At 50.4% G+C, this 18,040-nt stretch overlaps 5 protein-coding genes across 5 annotated transcripts; 3 read left to right on the top strand and 2 right to left on the bottom strand.

The window, feature by feature from the left end:
* Nucleotides 1-603: 603 nt before the first annotated feature.
* On the bottom strand, nt 604-1,628 carry asf1 (nucleosome assembly factor ASF1; the record flags this gene model as incomplete). Its single annotated transcript, XM_043302533.1, has 4 exons — nt 604-994; nt 1,055-1,363; nt 1,419-1,458; nt 1,520-1,628. The coding sequence occupies 4 exons, from the start codon at nt 1,626-1,628 to the stop codon at nt 604-606; spliced, it is 849 nt and encodes a 282-aa protein (XP_043158468.1).
* Nucleotides 1,629-2,226: 598 nt separating this feature from the next.
* rna14 (cleavage polyadenylation factor subunit RNA14) lies at nt 2,227-5,672 on the top strand (the record flags this gene model as incomplete). The annotated part of the gene is made up of 4 exons (XM_043302532.1): nt 2,227-3,126; nt 3,181-3,612; nt 3,674-4,676; nt 4,729-5,672. The coding sequence occupies 4 exons, from the start codon at nt 2,227-2,229 to the stop codon at nt 5,670-5,672; spliced, it is 3,279 nt and encodes a 1,092-aa protein (XP_043158467.1).
* A 2,623-nt stretch (nt 5,673-8,295) lies between these two features.
* Nucleotides 8,296-11,284, top strand: Asppvi_006633 (putative eukaryotic translation initiation factor eIF-2C4; the record flags this gene model as incomplete). Its single annotated transcript, XM_043302531.1, has 6 exons — nt 8,296-8,499; nt 8,572-8,684; nt 8,739-8,929; nt 8,983-9,131; nt 9,189-11,025; nt 11,088-11,284. 6 exons carry the CDS (start codon nt 8,296-8,298, stop codon nt 11,282-11,284), a joined length of 2,691 nt encoding a protein of 896 aa, XP_043158466.1.
* A 1,362-nt stretch (nt 11,285-12,646) lies between these two features.
* Asppvi_006632 (SAGA histone acetyltransferase complex subunit SPT7) lies at nt 12,647-16,365 on the bottom strand (the record flags this gene model as incomplete). Its single annotated transcript, XM_043302530.1, has 4 exons — nt 12,647-13,295; nt 13,356-14,035; nt 14,087-15,210; nt 15,285-16,365. The coding sequence occupies 4 exons, from the start codon at nt 16,363-16,365 to the stop codon at nt 12,647-12,649; spliced, it is 3,534 nt and encodes a 1,177-aa protein (XP_043158465.1).
* Nucleotides 16,366-17,015: 650 nt separating this feature from the next.
* Nucleotides 17,016-17,762, top strand: Asppvi_006631 (VanZ family protein; the record flags this gene model as incomplete). The annotated part of the gene is made up of 2 exons (XM_043302529.1): nt 17,016-17,040; nt 17,149-17,762. 2 exons carry the CDS (start codon nt 17,016-17,018, stop codon nt 17,760-17,762), a joined length of 639 nt encoding a protein of 212 aa, XP_043158464.1.
* Between the last annotated feature and the right edge of the window lie 278 nt (nt 17,763-18,040).

Below are 18,040 nucleotides of genomic sequence, written 5' to 3'. Positions count from 1 at the left end.
CTATAGGCCTAGATGACAGTCTTGAACGCGTTGCTTTCTCCTTCAGCACCAACGTGAGGTTGGTGAGTGTGTTTAGTGGCCTCTAAATTTGGGACCAAGCTGGAAAGCGGATTGTTCACGGAGCAGTCCGCTTTATTGTACACAGACCACAACGTGAAGGCCATTGCTTGAGATATTCTCTTTCGCGAGATTAGTGCGAAGAGGATTGGCACAGTGTTATCGCCCAACTTCAGTAACTGGACAATGGTCAACCATCGGGAGCGAATACCTTGCATACAGAGTTGCTGTGGGGACAGAAGTGTCGCCAGGGCCACAGCAATCCTGCAGAAGCTATGTTCATAGCAAAAAGGAATGTATAACTATACACTGTGGCCATGCATATCCCTGGCTTGGTCCTTGCTTGAGCGCAGTATCCGAATTAAGAAAGGTGCGGTGTGATATTTTCTCAAATTATGCGGTTTCTATATCATGTAAATAAATGCTGCAAAAATCAGAGAACATGGCCCAGGCGAATAGCTTCGGTCGTCGTCAGCGTTGTAACACAATCGTAAAATCATGCGAAATGAGGATATTCCAAAATATAAGCGGTAAACTGCGAAGTATTTAGTGCACCATGATGTCCTGCTGTTGATGATGCCCGCTGGCGGGGTTGGTATCTTTCGATTCGGTGTCGTCACCCATTTCTACGTCTTCATCGCGATCTCCACCCTCTTCCTCGTCAAGGTCGTCCTCTTCATCGTCACTTTCATCCTCGATATCCTCACTCTCCGCGTCGGAGATGTCTTCTTCCTCGTCATCCTTGCCTGCTGTTTCTTCCGCCCCTTCCATCTCGTGATCACCGCCCTTGGTGACATCTCTTTCAGCCTCTTCGAGTTCTCTGACAAGCGCAGCCTCGAGTTCGGCTTCTTCAGCGCCGTAAGCAGCGCCGTCGTCCTCCAGATCCGCTTCGGGTTGGTCAGGTGGGTATTCGGCTGGAGCATCCTCCTCAGAATCCCTGGAATAGAAAGAGTAAGTTAAGGTCGTTGAACTTAAAAAAAGGAGGGAAATGCCTTACCACTTGATAGCGAATCTGGTCACTCTTGGCTTCTCAGCAAGAATATTTCGGCGGATCCTTTCAATAATCGGCTTGGCGGGAGGGTCCTGGGTGAGCTCTTCTGAGTCGTACTCGTTGTTCACATAGTATCCAACGCGGACAAATTCTCTCCCGTCATAGCTGCAAGTGAGCAGAATCACAGTGACACCGAGAATTTCTGAAGTAGGGATTCGCTTCAGGTCAGGAGCGTCGGCCTCGAAAAGGAACTTGTTGACACCAACGGGGATGGGTCCGACAAGAAGAGAGTCGAGTTCCTGGTCATATTCAGAACTACTCAGGTCAGCAACAGCAAAGACACATTTGTATCCTGGCGGTCTTGACTTACGATGTAGCAGAGCCGACGTAAGTGAGCTTCCATTCCAAGTCTGGCAACTCAGTTGTTAGTGACGCTGAACCTAGCCGTAAATAACATCTTGAGTATATCACCTTTCTGGAGCTGTTCGAGGCACTCAAAAGTGATCTCGAATTGATATGGAGCAAGGAAAGGGGCGGGGTTGTTAACAATCTTGACCCCGAGGAGGGAGACGACGGACATGGTGATTGATATGAGATAGCGTTAGACGAAGTCAGGAAACTTTTTGGTTGGAGGATATGGGCCTCTGAGAGAACGAGATATGTAAAACGCACGAGGCGATGGGTGTACAAAAAGTGAAAACTATTGAACAAGGAGAAGCCGGGAAGAAATAATAAACACAGTTTCCATCGAGGGGGATAAATCATGCAAGTCGCAACTCCCAACCGAAAGAGTAAGTAATTACCCCGACGCGCTGCCCTCGCGTCCCTCATCTCTGTCGCGCCTCACCGCCTCAATCACGTGACTCCGCTGCAATGACATCTGCAGCTTCTGCTAACAGCTTGGTGCGACAGCCACCTCCAGCAGCCCAATGTGGGAGTTTCTTTGTCCTGCACATTTCGGTTCTCATTTTGTCAGCAGACGCTGATCTCTCTAATTTGCATTTTCAGGTGTTGTCCTTGAATTCTTCCTGGTCAATTACTACAAATTTTCCTCATTTGATGTGGGTGAGCGACTGCCGCAGATCTTCTGGGTCAACTTACTGATCGCGCACTGCTTGACCAGGCCATTCGTTTGCAGCCCTTTTGTCTTGTCGCGTTTGAGATCTTCGTAACCTGTCATGGCTGAAGAAGATGCTGAGAAAGCCTTTTTCCAGGCTCAGGCTATGAATACGGAATCTGTGGACTATAAAGCTGTTGAAGAGCATGGTGCAGATAGTTCAGATTCAGATGATTATGATCCTTCAAAAACACTCCAAGACCAATATTCTTCCTCCTTGACAGATCTCAAGCAAAGTGAAAATGTTTCTTCCAGTGCCTCTCCAGAGCCAAATCCTACTGAGCAAAATTCTGTTCCACCAGATGATGATCCTAGTCAAGCGGATGGTACATCCTATCCTTCTCAGACCCCCTCACGAGATGAGTCTCGGGCTTCCATTACGGTACCAACGTCCGGTACATCTGTGCAGCCGAAGACCAGGACAATCGGAGGATTTGTGGTTGAGGATGAAGACGAGGACGATGCGGGTGATGCTGATTATGAGCCCCCTGCTGTACTTGGTGTTGAGGACATGAATACTGTTGCTACGAATGTGCCTCAGCAATCCGTCTCAGGAAATGAAAATGAAGCTTCTTCTACCCCTGATGTATCCCTGGATGATGCTGGGCAACAATCTGCCAGCCTGAACAATGTTTCCCATAGCTCTTACTCTCCTACTCCTGCTGTTGCCCCTAAAAATGATGTGGCTGTTGCCGCTGGACAGAGTTTGTACAACTCACATGCTTTACAGTCCGGAAATGTGCAAGACAGCGCGGCGGTTACTCCTACGCCGGATTCTCCGTCGACCTCGAAAGGTCGCTTGCCTCACGATCGAGTCGGCATCTTGGAAGACCGAATTCAGGAGGATCCTCGTGGCGATATTCCTGCATGGCTCGAATTGATCAATGAACACAGAAGCCGCAATAGAATTGACAGCGCGCGTGATGTCTTTGAACGGTTTTTGAAGGTTTTCCCCTTTGCTGTGAGTACACTCAAGTCACCTCAGCATCAATGAGTGAAAGCTGACCGATCTCAGGCCGAACAATGGGTGGCATATGCGAAGATGGAATCGGAACTCAACGACCTTTATCGGCTTGAGCAAATCTTCAATCGAACCCTTTTAACCATCCCGGACGTTCAGCTGTGGTCGGTATATCTGGATTACGTCCGCAGGCGCAATCCCTTGACAACGGACACAACTGGACAAGCGAGGAGGATTATCTCATCCGCTTATGAGTTGGCGTTTCAGCACGTCGGCGTAGACAAGGATTCAGGTTCAATCTGGTCGGATTACGTTCAATTCATTAAATCGGGGCCAGGCAATGTCGGTGGCTCTGGTTGGCAAGACCAGCAGAAGATGGACCTGTTACGGAAGGCATATCAGAAAGCTATTTGCGTTCCAACTCAAGCTGTCAATACTCTCTGGAAAGAGTACGACCAGTTCGAGATGGGCCTGAATAAACTTACAGTAAGTTCGAGCGATTCTGCGGAGGTTCTGCACTTTCTAATCTCTTCCCCCGCTATTATAGGGTCGTAAATTCCTTCAAGAGCAGTCACCAGCCTATATGACCGCTCGTAGCTCATTTACGGAGCTACAAAATATCACAAGAGATTTAATCCGCACAACGTTGCCTAGGTTGCCCCCTGTGCCGGGTTCTGATGGTGATATTGAATTCACCCAACAGGTTGATATTTGGAAGCGTTGGATCAAGTGGGAAAAGGGAGATCCACTTGTGTTGAAAGAAGAGGATCCTGCTGCTTTCAAAGGCCGCGTTGTTTATGTCTACAAACAAGCTCTCATGGCCCTGAGGTTTTTGCCAGAAATGTGGTTTGATGCGGCCGAGTTCTGTTTCCTGAATGATCTGGAGAATGAAGGAAATGATTTCCTCAAGCAGGGCATGGAGGCTAACCCTGAAAGTTGTCTTCTTGCCTTCAAGCGTGCGGACAGACTGGAAATTACGTCGGAGTCTGAGCAAGATCCCATCAAACGAGGTGCCAAGGTTCGGGAACCCTACGATAAGCTACTGGATGCTTTATACGAGTTGATTGCGAAAGCACGCACGAGGGAAGCTCAAGACGTCGCACGCCTTGAAGAGACTTTTGCAAAGATGAACGCCGACAATCCTCCTGCCAAAACTGACGATGACGATGACGATCAGAGCGAGTCAAAAGCAAGAGAATCAGTTAAAAACGCTCAGATTGATGCTGTTCGCAAAGCACACGCCATACAAATCGGCATTCTATCTAAGACAATCTCTTTTGCGTGGATTGCCCTCATGCGTGCCATGCGCCGTATCCAGGGCAAAGGTAAGCCCGGGGAGGCGCCTGGCTCCCGACAGGTGTTTGCCGATGCGCGCAAGAGAGGTCGCATTACTAGCGACGTCTACATTGCCAGCGCCCTCATTGAGTACCACTGCTATAAGGACCCTGCGGCCACGAAGATTTTTGAGCGTGGTGCTAAGCTCTTCCCGGAAGATGAGAATTTTGCACTTGAATACTTGAAGCATTTGATTGATATCAACGATGTTATCAGTAAGTTACCGCTGTGTTTCTACTTTAATCCGATTCCTAATCCGTTTTCCAGATGCGAGAGCAGTGTTCGAGATGACGGTCAGGAAGTTGGCGTCTAATCCCGAGAACGTTCATAAGACTAAGCCAATATTTGCATTTCTTCATGAGTATGAGTCCMGATATGGCGACCTGGTTCAGGTGATCAACCTCGAAAACCGGATGCGTGAATTGTTTCCTGAAGATCCCACCTTGGAACAATTTGCTCACCGTTATTCGGCTCCCACTTTCGACCCGACCGCTGTGCGGCCGATTATATCGCCCTCTCAGATGCGACCAAAGGCAGCCTTCCCTACAACAGAACAACCAATGTCCCGCCATGGTACCCCCACGCCGAGATATCCAGGCTCTGTTACAGACTCTCCTAAACGACCACTGGAGGACTTTGACGACGACTACAATCGGCCGCGCAAGTTTGTGAGGGCCGAATCACCTTTGAAGACCACTCAGCGGCGACAACTGGATCAGCAGAAGCGGTCACAACTGAGTGGTGTCCAGACTGGATCGCAATTCAGATCTCAAGGCTCACCAGCTCCATTACCGCGCGATATTGTTCATCTCCTGAGCATCATCCCTCCAGCCTCCGCGTACACGGCCGGTAGATTTTCCCCAGAGAAATTGGTCGATCTCATTCGTAGAATTGAGATGCCGAGCTCCATCTCCCAAATTCCTCTTCCTCAGTCAGCTCGGGGCCTTGGAGCTACGCAAACACCAATGCAACCATTTTCTGGTAAGGCTTCTCCTTTCGCTTCTCATTCGAGCTGTCTACTAGTCGCTCCGTCTGGATGGCTAACACAGTTGATCTTCCAGGGATGTACCGGTAGTATTCGTCTTCTCGGCTGTTCCCTCTTCGAGATGGAAAAGCCTTGGAGACAGCCTCTGATTTCGGAACTCGCCTTGACTGAAATCTTCTTTGCACCCAAAGCTACTATTTTCACAACCTTCCCTCGAACTGTTTGACGAGACGTCGTTATAGCTTCGGCCGCAAACCTCATATGAAACATCTTTGGCGGCTGAGAGTTTCTGGACTTTCTCTTGGTTGAATGCATCGCGGATCAGGTCTGGATTGTACAGTTGTTGAAGACATGACATACTAGTAATGGCACATGGAGTCCCTGGTGATCAGATAATCCTTTTTCTTTTACTGATTGCATCAGTCCTCAATCGATTCTCGAGTTTACAAGGTTGCGTTCATGTCTCTTCCCGAGGGTCAATGTCAATACCATAATGCTAAATCATATTGTTGTGTTTCTCCTTCGTATACACCATTAATCCTTGGGGTTCGGTCCTTTATGTTTCTACAACCACCCACTGGGTTGGGTGGAACGCCCTTAGCATGTGCCTTTAAGCCGTGAAGGCCCGTATTCCGCCTGAATTGGGTATCAGCGACTCTTAATGACGGAATGGCCTCGGATGTCCCTCAATCATAACATCGCAAACCATGATTCCCCCGACTGCGCCTCCTTTTGCCTCTGAAGGCCTGTATTCTACAAGAGACATGATCCTGTCCACCTCCTGTAAGCTCAGCCTTACTCCCGCAAGTCATATCAAACCACACTTTTGGGATGCTCTGCAACGAGTCCGCGACGCTTCGAGGCTTTGTAGGCACATAAGGAGAAAGGGACGTCTTAGGGTCACAAACTGAGACTCGCATTGTATATTGGGGACATTCTGAAACTGGCATTGGTTAGCGCCACGAAACAAAAGAGCATCTTGAAGTCGCCTTGTAGGAATAGCAGATGTTGTTTCATCCTGTTCTCCATTCCTTCCAGAAACCACATCTCTCAATTTCCTCTATGATCAGAAAATACTTCATCTTACCTTTTATTCTTATCATATTGACCTCAGCTCGCTCCTTTTGTGCAAAGCCCTCTCTCATTGCACTACCACCACCATCAGCACCTCACCAGCACCTCACCAGAACCTACGCAACTTCACCAGCTGCTGTTACCCCTGGCGATAACACATCAACAAACTCTTCGAACAGACCATAACGTGTGCCTTCCTCTCCTGGTGAGCGTGTCGTCAACAAAAACACTCTCTGATCAGGTACATCATTATTTCTCTCTGCTCACCTCTTACCTCTCTGGTCCCTAACATATCGCCTACATATCGCCTCACTACCTGTCATCTTCCATCAGCATCCCCATCTTTCTCACCTCTCCGCGTTTCTCACATCAAGCTTCATCTTCCTGCCCCGGCTCGCTCACTTACAGATATCCCAGGTCATCGGGTCACGCGCCAGTGCTTCCCTCCTGCCTATTTAAGCATCTTTCTTCTCTCCTCTCCTCTTCCTTCCTTCCTCTCCCATACCTGCCATACCTTCCATACCCTACCTTCCCTGCTCGTCTTGCTTTTCCGCTGCTGTGCTGTCCTTGCATCCTGCTTGTCATCTTCCTTGAGAGCCATCCGTCCTCCTTCTCTCTTCACCTCTTCCACATTCTCGTCCTTCTCATTCGCGACATTCTACTCAACCGGATTACCCTTTTGAAGGCTTTTTTTGAAAAGATCCACGCGTCATCCTCAAGCAAATACTTTCTTCGACTTTGCGGCTTGTTCTGTCCGCCTGGACTATCCAGGTATGTACACACCATCGACACAATAGCCGACCTGCATCAGTAGCATCGAAGCCACTTTCGTGTATCCACGGACAATTCTTTCCTCTGTTTCTCAAAGAAGCAGTAGGCTGAGATTCAGCCCTGACCTTTCCCTGTAGCATAGGTTGTCCGTCGAGACAATCGACTTGCATGGCCCGTGTTCTTCTGTTTTCCAATATCCAGCTGTCCTTTGCGTTCGCTCCTGCGATTCAAATCTGTATTCGAGTCCGTCTAACAATCGAGCAAGAAACAGAAAGCAAACGGCTCTTAGCGAAATTCCCCGTCAGTAGCAACAATGGCTGCGCCAGGAMGCGGTCCCATCGGGGACCCTGCTTTGGATCGTCCGAAGCTCATCACGGACATGTGCAAGAATATTGACTTGACCATGGGTGCATTCCAGATCAACCATCTGGTAAGTCGATTCTCGAGTTGGATCTTGCAAAAAGAAACAAAAAATAATTACTCTGCGAATGGCGTTTGTGTTGCCGCCTGGTCCTACCATTGAGAACAATTCTATTGTCCACGGGAGGTTGATGCTACTGCTGCTGTCCTTCAATACTCTTGTCTCCCCTGTCTCCTTCACTAGCCCATTCTTTTTATTGACTACCACCTCATGCAATTGATGTTTTTTACATTGTCTTCCTTCACTGCCCACTTCCAAGCTCTACGCATTCACACTTCCTGTCTATCAAACGACCACTGCATCCATCGCATCAATTCACCGGCTACAAGCTTCCCATTGATGTAGGAAGCCGATATTCAATATTTGAGTCCTTTTCTTTTCCACATTCACATCGTCTATGCCATGTCAGCTTCCTCTCATGGCGACGACCAAGTTATATAAACCCCCTTCTCCTCCCCTGCTCTGCCTTCTTCTTTCCTTCTCATACAAACGCCGACATCCCAAGCTCCTCTTGTCTTTGACTCACTGCACTATTTCATCCGCTTCTTTACAACTTCTTACCTCATTTCATTACCATCTCATCATGGAGGACTTCGAGTACATGAACAAACTTGAAGGTGGCCTTCGCCATCTACGTATCCAGAATGCTGACGAGGTTGCCAAGTACTCTGTTCCTGTTGAGACCGTTGCCCGTCCCAACCACAATCAGACCGGAAAGGAGATCGAAGTTCTCATGAATGCCTACCCCATCACCAAATTCCCTACTCGCAACGTCTACCAGTACGACGTAAGTATTTCCTGTCCTCAATTGAACGAACAAGACAATCATTGGAGCCACACCTTGCTAACAAAAGTAAAGGTTCAAATCGGAAACGGCGTCGAGAAGAATGCTGTCATCAAGAAGGTCTGGAATTGTAATGCTCGCAAGGCCGCCCTGAAGCAGATCGTCTTTGATGGTCAGAAGCTCGCCTGGTATGTGTTAACACCAACCCGTGCTCTGAGCAATAGCTGATTAACCATACACAGGTCGATGAATAACTACCCCAACGGTTTGAACGTCGTTGTCGATCTTGATGCAGAACAGGGCCGACCTGCTGGGAGAACCAGCAACACTTTCCGGTTGACTGTTCGTCCTACAAAGACCGTCAATCTGGCGGTTCTTAACTCCTGGCTTACCGGGCGCACCTCTATGTCGGAGGCGGTCCTTGAGGCTATGAGTAAGTACACCGTTTGTCCGAGCTGCAGCGTGTTCAGTGACTAATAGCCACAGACTTCCTCGATCATGTCCTTCGTGAACATCCGAGCGGCAAGTTCCTCGCCATTCGTCGCTCCTTCTTTGATCCCAACGGGGAAAATCAAGATCTCGGAAACGGCGTCCTGGCCTTCAAAGGTGTCTACCAGGCAATCCGTCCTGCACTGGTAAGCCATCCTCTCTCTTGTTGAGCTAACCAACATCTTGACTAATCGTTGCATTAGGGCCGTGGTCTCATTGTCAACGTCGATGTGTCCAACTCCTGCTTCTGGGCGCGGACCTCTTTCATGGGCGCTGCCATGGCGGTGCTCGATTGCCGGGACCATCAGCATCTGATGCACCTTCTCAAGCCTGTTGCCGACGGCCATGGTGGCGTTACTGAGTCGACTAGCTTTTACGAGGTTCATCGTCGCCTTCGCAAGCTCGGAGTCCAGCCACATTACAAAGGCTGTCCTTGCCTTGGTGTTGATTTCATCGTCAAGGGCTTGCTCAATGCAAACGCCCGCCAATACATCATCGAGATCAAAGACAAAGCCACCGGGAAGACCCAGAAGATGAGCGTGGAGGCCTACTTCAAGAAGAAGTACAATCTGACCTTGAACTACTGGGAGCTTCCTATGGTCGAGATGACCAAGAAAGGCGTCGTCTACCCGATGGAAGTCTTGACCATCCACGGACTCCATCGATACCCATGGAAGTTGAACGAGTATCAGACTTCGGCTATGATCAAGTATGCCGCATCGCGTCCCGCGGATCGACTTAATTCAATTCACAAGTCGAAGGCTATGCTCGACCATGCAAAAGACCCAGTTCTGAATACTTTCGGCTTTGCAATCGACAGCAACATGATTCGCACTAAGGCTCGTCTCTTGCCCAGCCCCGACATTCAGTTTGGTGGAAATCAGCGCCTGTCTCCTGGCACCAACGGTCGTTGGGATCTTCGTGGCAAGAAATTCTACCAGCCCAACAAGAGGCCTCTTGAAGCGTGGGGTGTGGGCTTCTTCCCTGGAAAGCGCAACGCTATCAACCAAACCCAGGTTCAGCAGTTCTGTGACTTACTTATGAAGACATATGCTGGTCATGGCGGTATGATCAAAAACAAGCCCCACATCCTCGAACTTCGTGAGGACATTGGCGAAGCTATTAAGCGTCTCTACAACACGACTGGTCAACGGTTCCAGAAAGATCCCCAGCTTCTGTTGATCATTGTCCCTGACAAGAACTCCTTCACATACACTCGCATCAAGAAGTCTTGCGACTGTCGCTGGGGGGTGCCCTCTCAAGTCTTGCAGTCCGGTCACTGCGTCAAGCTTAACCCTCAGTACGCCTCTAATGTCTTGATGAAGGTCAATGCCAAGCTCGGTGGTACAACGGCTCGTGCTGTACCCAAGGTTACTGAAGCAACGCTACGTCCTCGCTCCATGATCATCGGCGCTGATGTGACTCACTCCCCTCTGGGTGTCTGGTCGCCTTCCATGGCGGCAATGTCTGTTTGCATGGACACTTTCGGTGGCCGCTACTGGGGAGCCTGCGAGGCCAATGGAGATCGCCTTGAGATCATTGCCACTTCCAACATTGAGGTTATCTTGACTCCCCTTATTCGCGAATGGATGGCCACTGTTGGAGAAGGCAGGGCTCCGGACCACATCTACTACTTCCGAGATGGAGTTTCCACCGGACAGTTTGAACAGGTCCTTCAGCAGGAGGTCTTTGATATGAAGGCCATCTTCATGAAGCTCACCCAAGATCAGTTCAAGGGGAAGTTCACCGTCATCGTCGCGAACAAACGTCATCACCTGCGTGCCTTCCCCCGTCCTGGGGATCGCAACTCCGCGGATCGCAATGGCAACCCGCTTCCTGGTACTCTGATCACTCGAGACGTTACTAGCCCTCACGACTGGGACTTCCTTCTTTATTCGCACATCGCGCTTCAGGGAACTTCTCGTCCTGTGCACTACCATGTGATTCTGGACCAGATCAAGCACAAGGCCCAAGAGCTCGAGAATATGATCTACGACCACTGTTACCAATACATGCGCTCGACAACCTCGGTCTCTCTGTGTAAGTCACTCCCTTCTCCTACTTGCATGGCATTGAGTTTGCTAACGTATTACAAACTATAGTCCCCGCCGTCTACTATGCTCACCTCATTGCGACCCGAGCACGGCACCATGAGGATGTCCCGGCTAGCTCTGGTCCTCAGAGCGGCCCTGAGGTGAAGATGACTAACCCCAAGCCGAAGGACCGCCCCGTTGATCCCCGTCTTCTCCCCATTCATGGTACCTCCAATCGACTGCCTTTCGGAATGTGGTACATCTGAAGATTAGCACAGCCGTCACGACTCGCCCTCGGCCAGATCTGGCAACTTGCTTGGATGGTTCCCGAGTTGCAAATTTGTGCTTCTGTGATTTAATTCTGCGATTTCTTAGCTATGGAGGTACACTCAGAATTCAGGTCAGTGATAGCTGATCCAGTTGGGACCGACTGACTCGCTCCGGAGAGACGGATGGACCTGACGGGATGGCAGTTGCAAGCCAGAATACTTAGCAACCTAATGGGAATCATTTTATTGTTTCAATCCTGTTCCAATGACTTTAATCAACCATAGGTTAGAAGCCATATTACCTTGAACATGGCTCAGCTTCATAAGACTTCTCTAGGGATGTAGTTTCGATTCGTAAATTGCCTTACTTGTTTATCGGTCTGGCTGATGCGACCAACTCCTACAACTTCAGCGAAATGGGTTGAAGTTATGCTGAGACAGAGGCAATACAGTCTTACAACATTATATTGGTCGAAGCGTTGCATTTGTCTCTTCATTTTCTTCAAGTAGTAGGTCATATACTCTTGCCAGATCATTGCACCCAACCGGCTAGCTTGTAGACAACCATACATAGAACAAGAGATACAATCATGGAGATAGACAGCACTCATGAAAGGAAGAAAGAGCGATAGTTCGGATCGATTAAATGAGTCATGACTGTCAAGAATCCATACAATAACCTAACAAACCCGACAAAAGCTGGGCGGGCAAACAAAACGAGGACGACAAAGAAAGTGCAGACAAAGAATCAATGCACAGCACAGCCGTGTTGATCAGAAGATGCGTTGCTGGAGGACGTAGAGTTGATGCTGGTGTTCGTGTCCATGTGAGTCTCGAGTGATCATTATGGGATGGAGAGGAGAAGAGAAGCATTACCACTGACGCTCGCGTATTCAATGTTCTGTTGTATGGGCTGACGGCATTGATGATCGGAAGGGAAGCGACAGCAGTGTAAGTGGGTTGAGGAGAATTGGTAGCTCGATAACTCTTTCAATGCCAATGATCAGATGCTATGATCCGTGGAATGAGACGGGTTCTTTGGAAGACGACCGCTCCAAACTTATGTTGAGGTTGCTAATCGCTGTCGGTATCCGCTGTCTGGTCTAATTGCGGGGGAAAGCTTCAAGGCGTCTGAATGAAGCTCGTCTTATGTTCAAAAGGGCGCAGGTAGTCAAAGGGACGAATCGTTGAGAAATGAGGAAAGGGGTAAAAAAACATTGTTAAGAAAGAAAGGCCAGGTATAAAGATAGTAAGTAGTAATGATAAAGTTACAATACACAAGAAGTCTTCTCCAAGGCGTCCGGCAGCACCTGAATATCCTCAATGAAGGTCAAACCGGTCCGGCATCACAGTCATAAATCATGACGCATCGTCCGCAGTCCCATTGGTCAAGGGTACAGTACTGTCGTTATTTTTGCTCTGGTCGAGATTTGCAGTGTTGGTGGAAGCACTGCCTTCACCACCGACGGCATCGGACACAGCAGAGCCGTCAACCCCATTCTTAGCATTGCTAACTTCGGTTGTCGAAACCGCAGAGGTCTGATCTCCTGCTGCATCACCGGCCTTCAGATTCTTCAAGGCCGGATTGGCAGGTAGCGCACCGTCCATACTCGTTGCAGCTTCATCGCCCTCGGCAGTGGATCCTGGGATCCCTGCCGACCCACTGTTCTTCTTGACCTTTTTCTTGCTAGGCTCCGAGAAGGAGGGCCTGGGCACAGCTGACTGCCCGGGAGCAGACGGCGGGAGTGGCCTTTTCTGCGGACTGGAGGTAAGGCCCTGTTGGCCAGAAGGGGGAGGGATTTTGCCAGATGCTGGAAGGCGAGGTCGCGCAGCCATTGGTCTCTGCTTGGGCGGGAGCTCGAGATCTTCGACAAGGGGCTCGTTGTTGCTTGTCTGTAACTTGGCACGGAAGAATTCCTGCACCAGACCGATCTGCTTGGACACTGTTTCTGATGTGACACGTGGGTAGGGAGGTGGAGGTGGAAAGAGCGTGACGGCTTGAGCAGCGCTTTTAAAGGGGGATTAGCTCTAAGGGTTCACTGTCAAAGTCCACAAAGAAGTGACATACCTTGGGTTCTGGGCCTGAGCGGCATTATACATCCTGTTTTGAAGAAGATGAAGGGGAACGCTGAGGGTTGCAAGGCCAAATTCTCTGTCCAGCCCCAACTCCTTAAATCCGAAGAAGTCTTCGTCGATGTCCTCAGCGAAGTCACCACCGATGAACTGCTCACTTCCATCTGCAAATGCCTTCGAGCCATCTTCACCGCCGTCCGCAAGGGCAGGACGCAAGAGTTCCGAAAGCAAGGACCGCATGCGCTCATGCACAGTTGCCAATTTCGTTCCAAGTCGTTCGACATCGTCCTTGATGTAGGACTCGAGGGATTCCACGTCCGTTCCAACCGAAGAGAGAGTGTGTAAGACAATCTCGGGTTCAGTATAGGCCCGCTTCCACTGTGAAGTCGAAGACGAGGTTTCTGTAGGAGGGACTTTCGGAGCTTCCAAGTAGGACTTCATGGTCTCGCCTATCTTCAAGAAGAAGTCCGAAGCAATATCGGTTACTACATCCAGAGCTGACGGTTGATACTCCTCAAACCCTGTATGATAAAAGATCTTGGCGACTGAGCGCTGCAGAGCGGCTTTGCAGACCCATGGAGCCACCACTGGCCCCTCGTCATTCATGACATGAGGAGGGACATCTGCCTCGACAAAGGGCTCCGGATTGTACTTCTGGAATTGATTTTGATACATCTAAGACAGATTAGGAGGTTCCTCGTTACCAAGCAAAGAACCGAGACTTACCTGAGATTGCAGTTGCATTTGCTTAACAATCCCAATTTTTGAGCAGATCTTTCTTGTTTCTTGCATTTGCCGCATATTTGCATCCATTTTCCGAGAAAGCTTACTATCCGGCTGAACAAATAGTCCCTTTGGGAGAATCCTCAGAAACTCCTCTGATGCATCGATGACATTGCCATCGGCATCTTCCCTCCACAGCAACTGCTCCGGGAGATCAGGAACACCAGACATAACGTCGTAGTAATCGGGAATGACTTTCTCCTCGTCACCTTCAATGCCCTCGGCCAGGGTCTCACCAGCAGCATCGGCCTCCATGGCCTGCGAATTTGCATCGCGGGCGTGATCGCCTTCTGCAATGCTCTGTTTCTGGTTTCTCAACCATCTTCTCATTCCATGCTTTGTCCTAAGCAAGGCCGGTTCGTCCGAGTTGAGCTTGTCACCTTTGAAGAGGCGATGGCGCTCTGCAGCAATGACTGCTCGGTCCTTCTTCGTGACCTGCTTCCAGACCTTGTATTCAGGATCCTCAATCTCTATACCCGGTGTGTTTAGAGCGCTCAGTGCATTGTTCGGAGTTGGCAAACCGTCAATCTCCATCGAGTCGCCCGGTAGTCCCGTTCCGGCGCCGGTAGGGTCAGACGGTGTTTGGGTTCTCGGAGGCGGCGTCGCGAATCCATTCGGAGCTCCCTCCATGGCAACGTCAGAGTCMGAACGTACAGGCGCGGGCGGCTGAGAAGCTGGAGGTTCCGACGCGCTTGGAGTATCCCGAGCCGGAGCGGCGCCCTTCTTGGCGGCCGACTTGCCAGGGGCTTTCCTGCCTCTTGACGACATTATAGGCTCGTCGTCACTTTCCTCGGCACCGTCAAGCTCTGCGAGCTGCATCCTGCGTTCCTCCGCCTCGACTTCAGCGCGATCTCTGATGACGATATCCGGTATCAGGGGCACCAGCTTTTCGGTCTCCTTCTTCATGTACATGGCGTGCTTGCGCAGGAAATGCTCGGGATTCGTGTTGTACTTGAAACAGTTGGACCAGATAAGGTTGAGGTCATCGACAAACTCCTGTTTCGATTTGTACTGAAGCGCCTTGAGTTTCTTTGTCATTGTCCCCAGATCCATCGGGTGTTTGATGACTGCAATGGAGATCAGTACAGCTATTACTTGATACTACTACAGATCGCCTGTAGAGAAGGGGATGGTTTCTTACTGGAATAATAATCCGGAGCATCTCGCTTGTTGACACGAGTCAAGAAAGCTGATGAATGCTCTGTCATAGCCTTGAGCTCGCTCAACACCTTCTCGGCAGCTTCGTAGAGCTCCTCCTGACCAATCTTGTCTTCGCTGGCCCATTTGCTTCGATTCTTGCGGACTTCGCTCATCAAGCTTCGAAGTTCGGCGTCCGAGGCTTGGACCATGTTGCGCTTCATGTCGATCCTCGCAATGAGGTTCTTCAGGGTCAGACTCGAAGCGCCCAAGTTGGCATTACTCAGGGAGCCGTAACCGTCCGTGCTCGCGTTCGCATTGGTGCTGCCGGCATTGGCTTGACTAGACATTTCAGCTTCTACTTGCCTCTCGGACTCTTCTAGACGTTGTTGGTCCAGCATAGCGTCCCTGTCGTTCTCTAACGTGTGAAACATGGTGTGGAAACTTCTCCGCGCAGCTTCCTCGGTGGCTTTCTTGTCCTCCTCCAGCTTTTTTCGGATGTCTTCAAGCGTCTCCTTCTTCACTTCTTTCAGGCTATCGGCCGGAACCGAAGCAGCGGTACTTGGACGATGCTTCGGAGACGGGACGCCACTAGGGTCATGGGACGGAACCGATGACTTGGATTTGGGCGGGGTGGGAGCCTCAGCCTCCTCCTCATCATCGTCATCGTATTCGTCGTAGTCATCGTCGTCTAATTTTCTCGCCGGTTTCTTAGGGGCGACGGGGAGCGACACCGGTTCGTCGGCGCGGTTGGTTTGGGACTCGGGTTCCTCCGTCTCGGCGTCAGCAGCGCCGAGGTCTTCTGCGATATGTTTTTTCGCAAACAAGGCGTTTATTTTCGCCTCGCTGCACTTGTACAAATCCCGAAAGGTGGCAATGCGTGGATCTTCGTCGGCCGCAGTATCAGACTCCGATATCAAAGTACCCGCGTGAGCACCATCGGCCCCGGCAGAGGCGCGCATCTGCGGCGTCTTGAGCCCGGAAAAAGATTTAGAGTAGCCATTGACAGACCGCAAGTCATTGTGATCGTCGGGGTGCCGAAGATGCCCTGGTGGCTGCCAGGTGTGGTGGTGACCGAGCGACATGCTCGCTCCAAAACCCCGGTTCTGGGGCGGGCGAGGGGGCTCGTTTCTCCACGTTTAGGAACAAGTCCAGGAGGGAAAGAACAGGCGGGATTGACAGGGGAAAAAAGACATAGAGAGAAAGGTTCAATCGGTAAAAGTCACAGGAAGATTCTTCCCGGTCCAAAACCGATGGCGCGGGGGATGAAATTTGATGGCGAAGATGGACGCTTCTGTATGAGGATCTCTGCGCGAACAGATGAGGTGAGGTCGAACGTGAAGGCGGAAAGGCTGCCGCAGTTTCAGACCAATTGCGCAGTTCGAGGTTGGAGGCAGCAGAAGATCATCACGAGCAAATCTCTCTACTGATTTATTTGTAGAAAAGGAAATAGACAATAGGACGAATATGATTCTCAGTATGGCTTCTGTCAACAGTATCTTCTATTCTATTGTCAATCTCGAGTGATGATTCTCTCCATTATTTTTGCGCCTCAGGACAATAATGCAGCAACCCATCCAGATGCAGCAGCACATGACGAACCCGGAACGTCGCCAGTAATCAATCAGTAGACTAGCAGCAGTGAGACATCACCTTTTCCTTTATTCAATAAATTGCCGACAAATCTCCCAAGCTAGCTTCGAGCTCCTTAACCACTTCAGTTCTCTCTTCCACCATGCGAATCCGATACCCCTTCGCAGGTAAGTTCGAACGTCAAAAGTGTTCCACCCATAGCTTCAGGCATCACTTACTCTTTCCGGACAATACAACTCATACTGGCAACCACTCCCACAACTAACGATACACAGGCGCCTTTCTCTTCCTCCTAATTCTCGCAGCCTACATCGGCTTGCTCCCTCACAGCACCTCCTCCTCAATCCCATCAAACCTCCAACCAAACGACAAATTCCTCCACGTCGTCACCTTCTTCTTCCTCTCCCTCGTCTTCTACTGGATCCCGGATACCACCCGCCGCCGCTGTCTGCAATTGACCCTGCTCATCTGCACGCTCGCCCTCGGCATCGGCTCCGAGATCGTCCAGGCCATTCTCCCCAACGACCGCCCATTCGACCCCTTCGACATCCTCGCCAATCTCGTCGGCAGCCTGGGCGCCGTCGGCCTGTGCAGCTGGTACCACCGGCGGATGCTGGAGCGGCGGCGCAAGGCGCGCTTCGGGGCGCTGGGCGATGAGCACGGGGAGGACGTCGAGCTGGGCGGCCCTGGCGGTTCGGAGAGTGGCCTTGGGCCGCAGGAATCGGGCGTGATGACGCTGGAGCAGGAGGTCGACAATTGGGATGAGAATGCGGTGGATAACTGGGATACCGAGGAGGGTGCGGATGAGTATGCTGCTACTGCTCCAGGACGAGGTCCGGAGTCCAGAGTCTCGCCTGTTAATGGCGAGGGTGCGAAACGGTCAGATTGATTCGGCTCGCGGTTTGTTTGAKTCGTACGGTCTTGCCAGTTGCGCTGAGCAGATTGAAAAAACCACCACCGACGGGTGCATTTACAAGTCGCTCATCGCGGATGAGCTCATCATTTCTCATGATCGAACTGACATTGCATCCTTTGCCATGTCTATATGCCTCCGCCCTACCTTAATGACTGCCTCTGTGGAAAAGAAATTCTTATTTATGATATTTATGGCCATGTTGTGAATCTTCCGGGTGACGCTGTACATTGATATCGTCCGTTTTCTCTTGC

This window comes from Aspergillus pseudoviridinutans, assembly GCF_018340605.1.
Source record: "Aspergillus pseudoviridinutans IFM 55266 DNA, scaffold_4, whole genome shotgun sequence".
Taxonomy (NCBI): Eukaryota; Fungi; Ascomycota; class Eurotiomycetes; order Eurotiales; family Aspergillaceae; genus Aspergillus; species Aspergillus pseudoviridinutans.
This window is presented reverse-complemented; position numbering and strand designations above follow the sequence as displayed.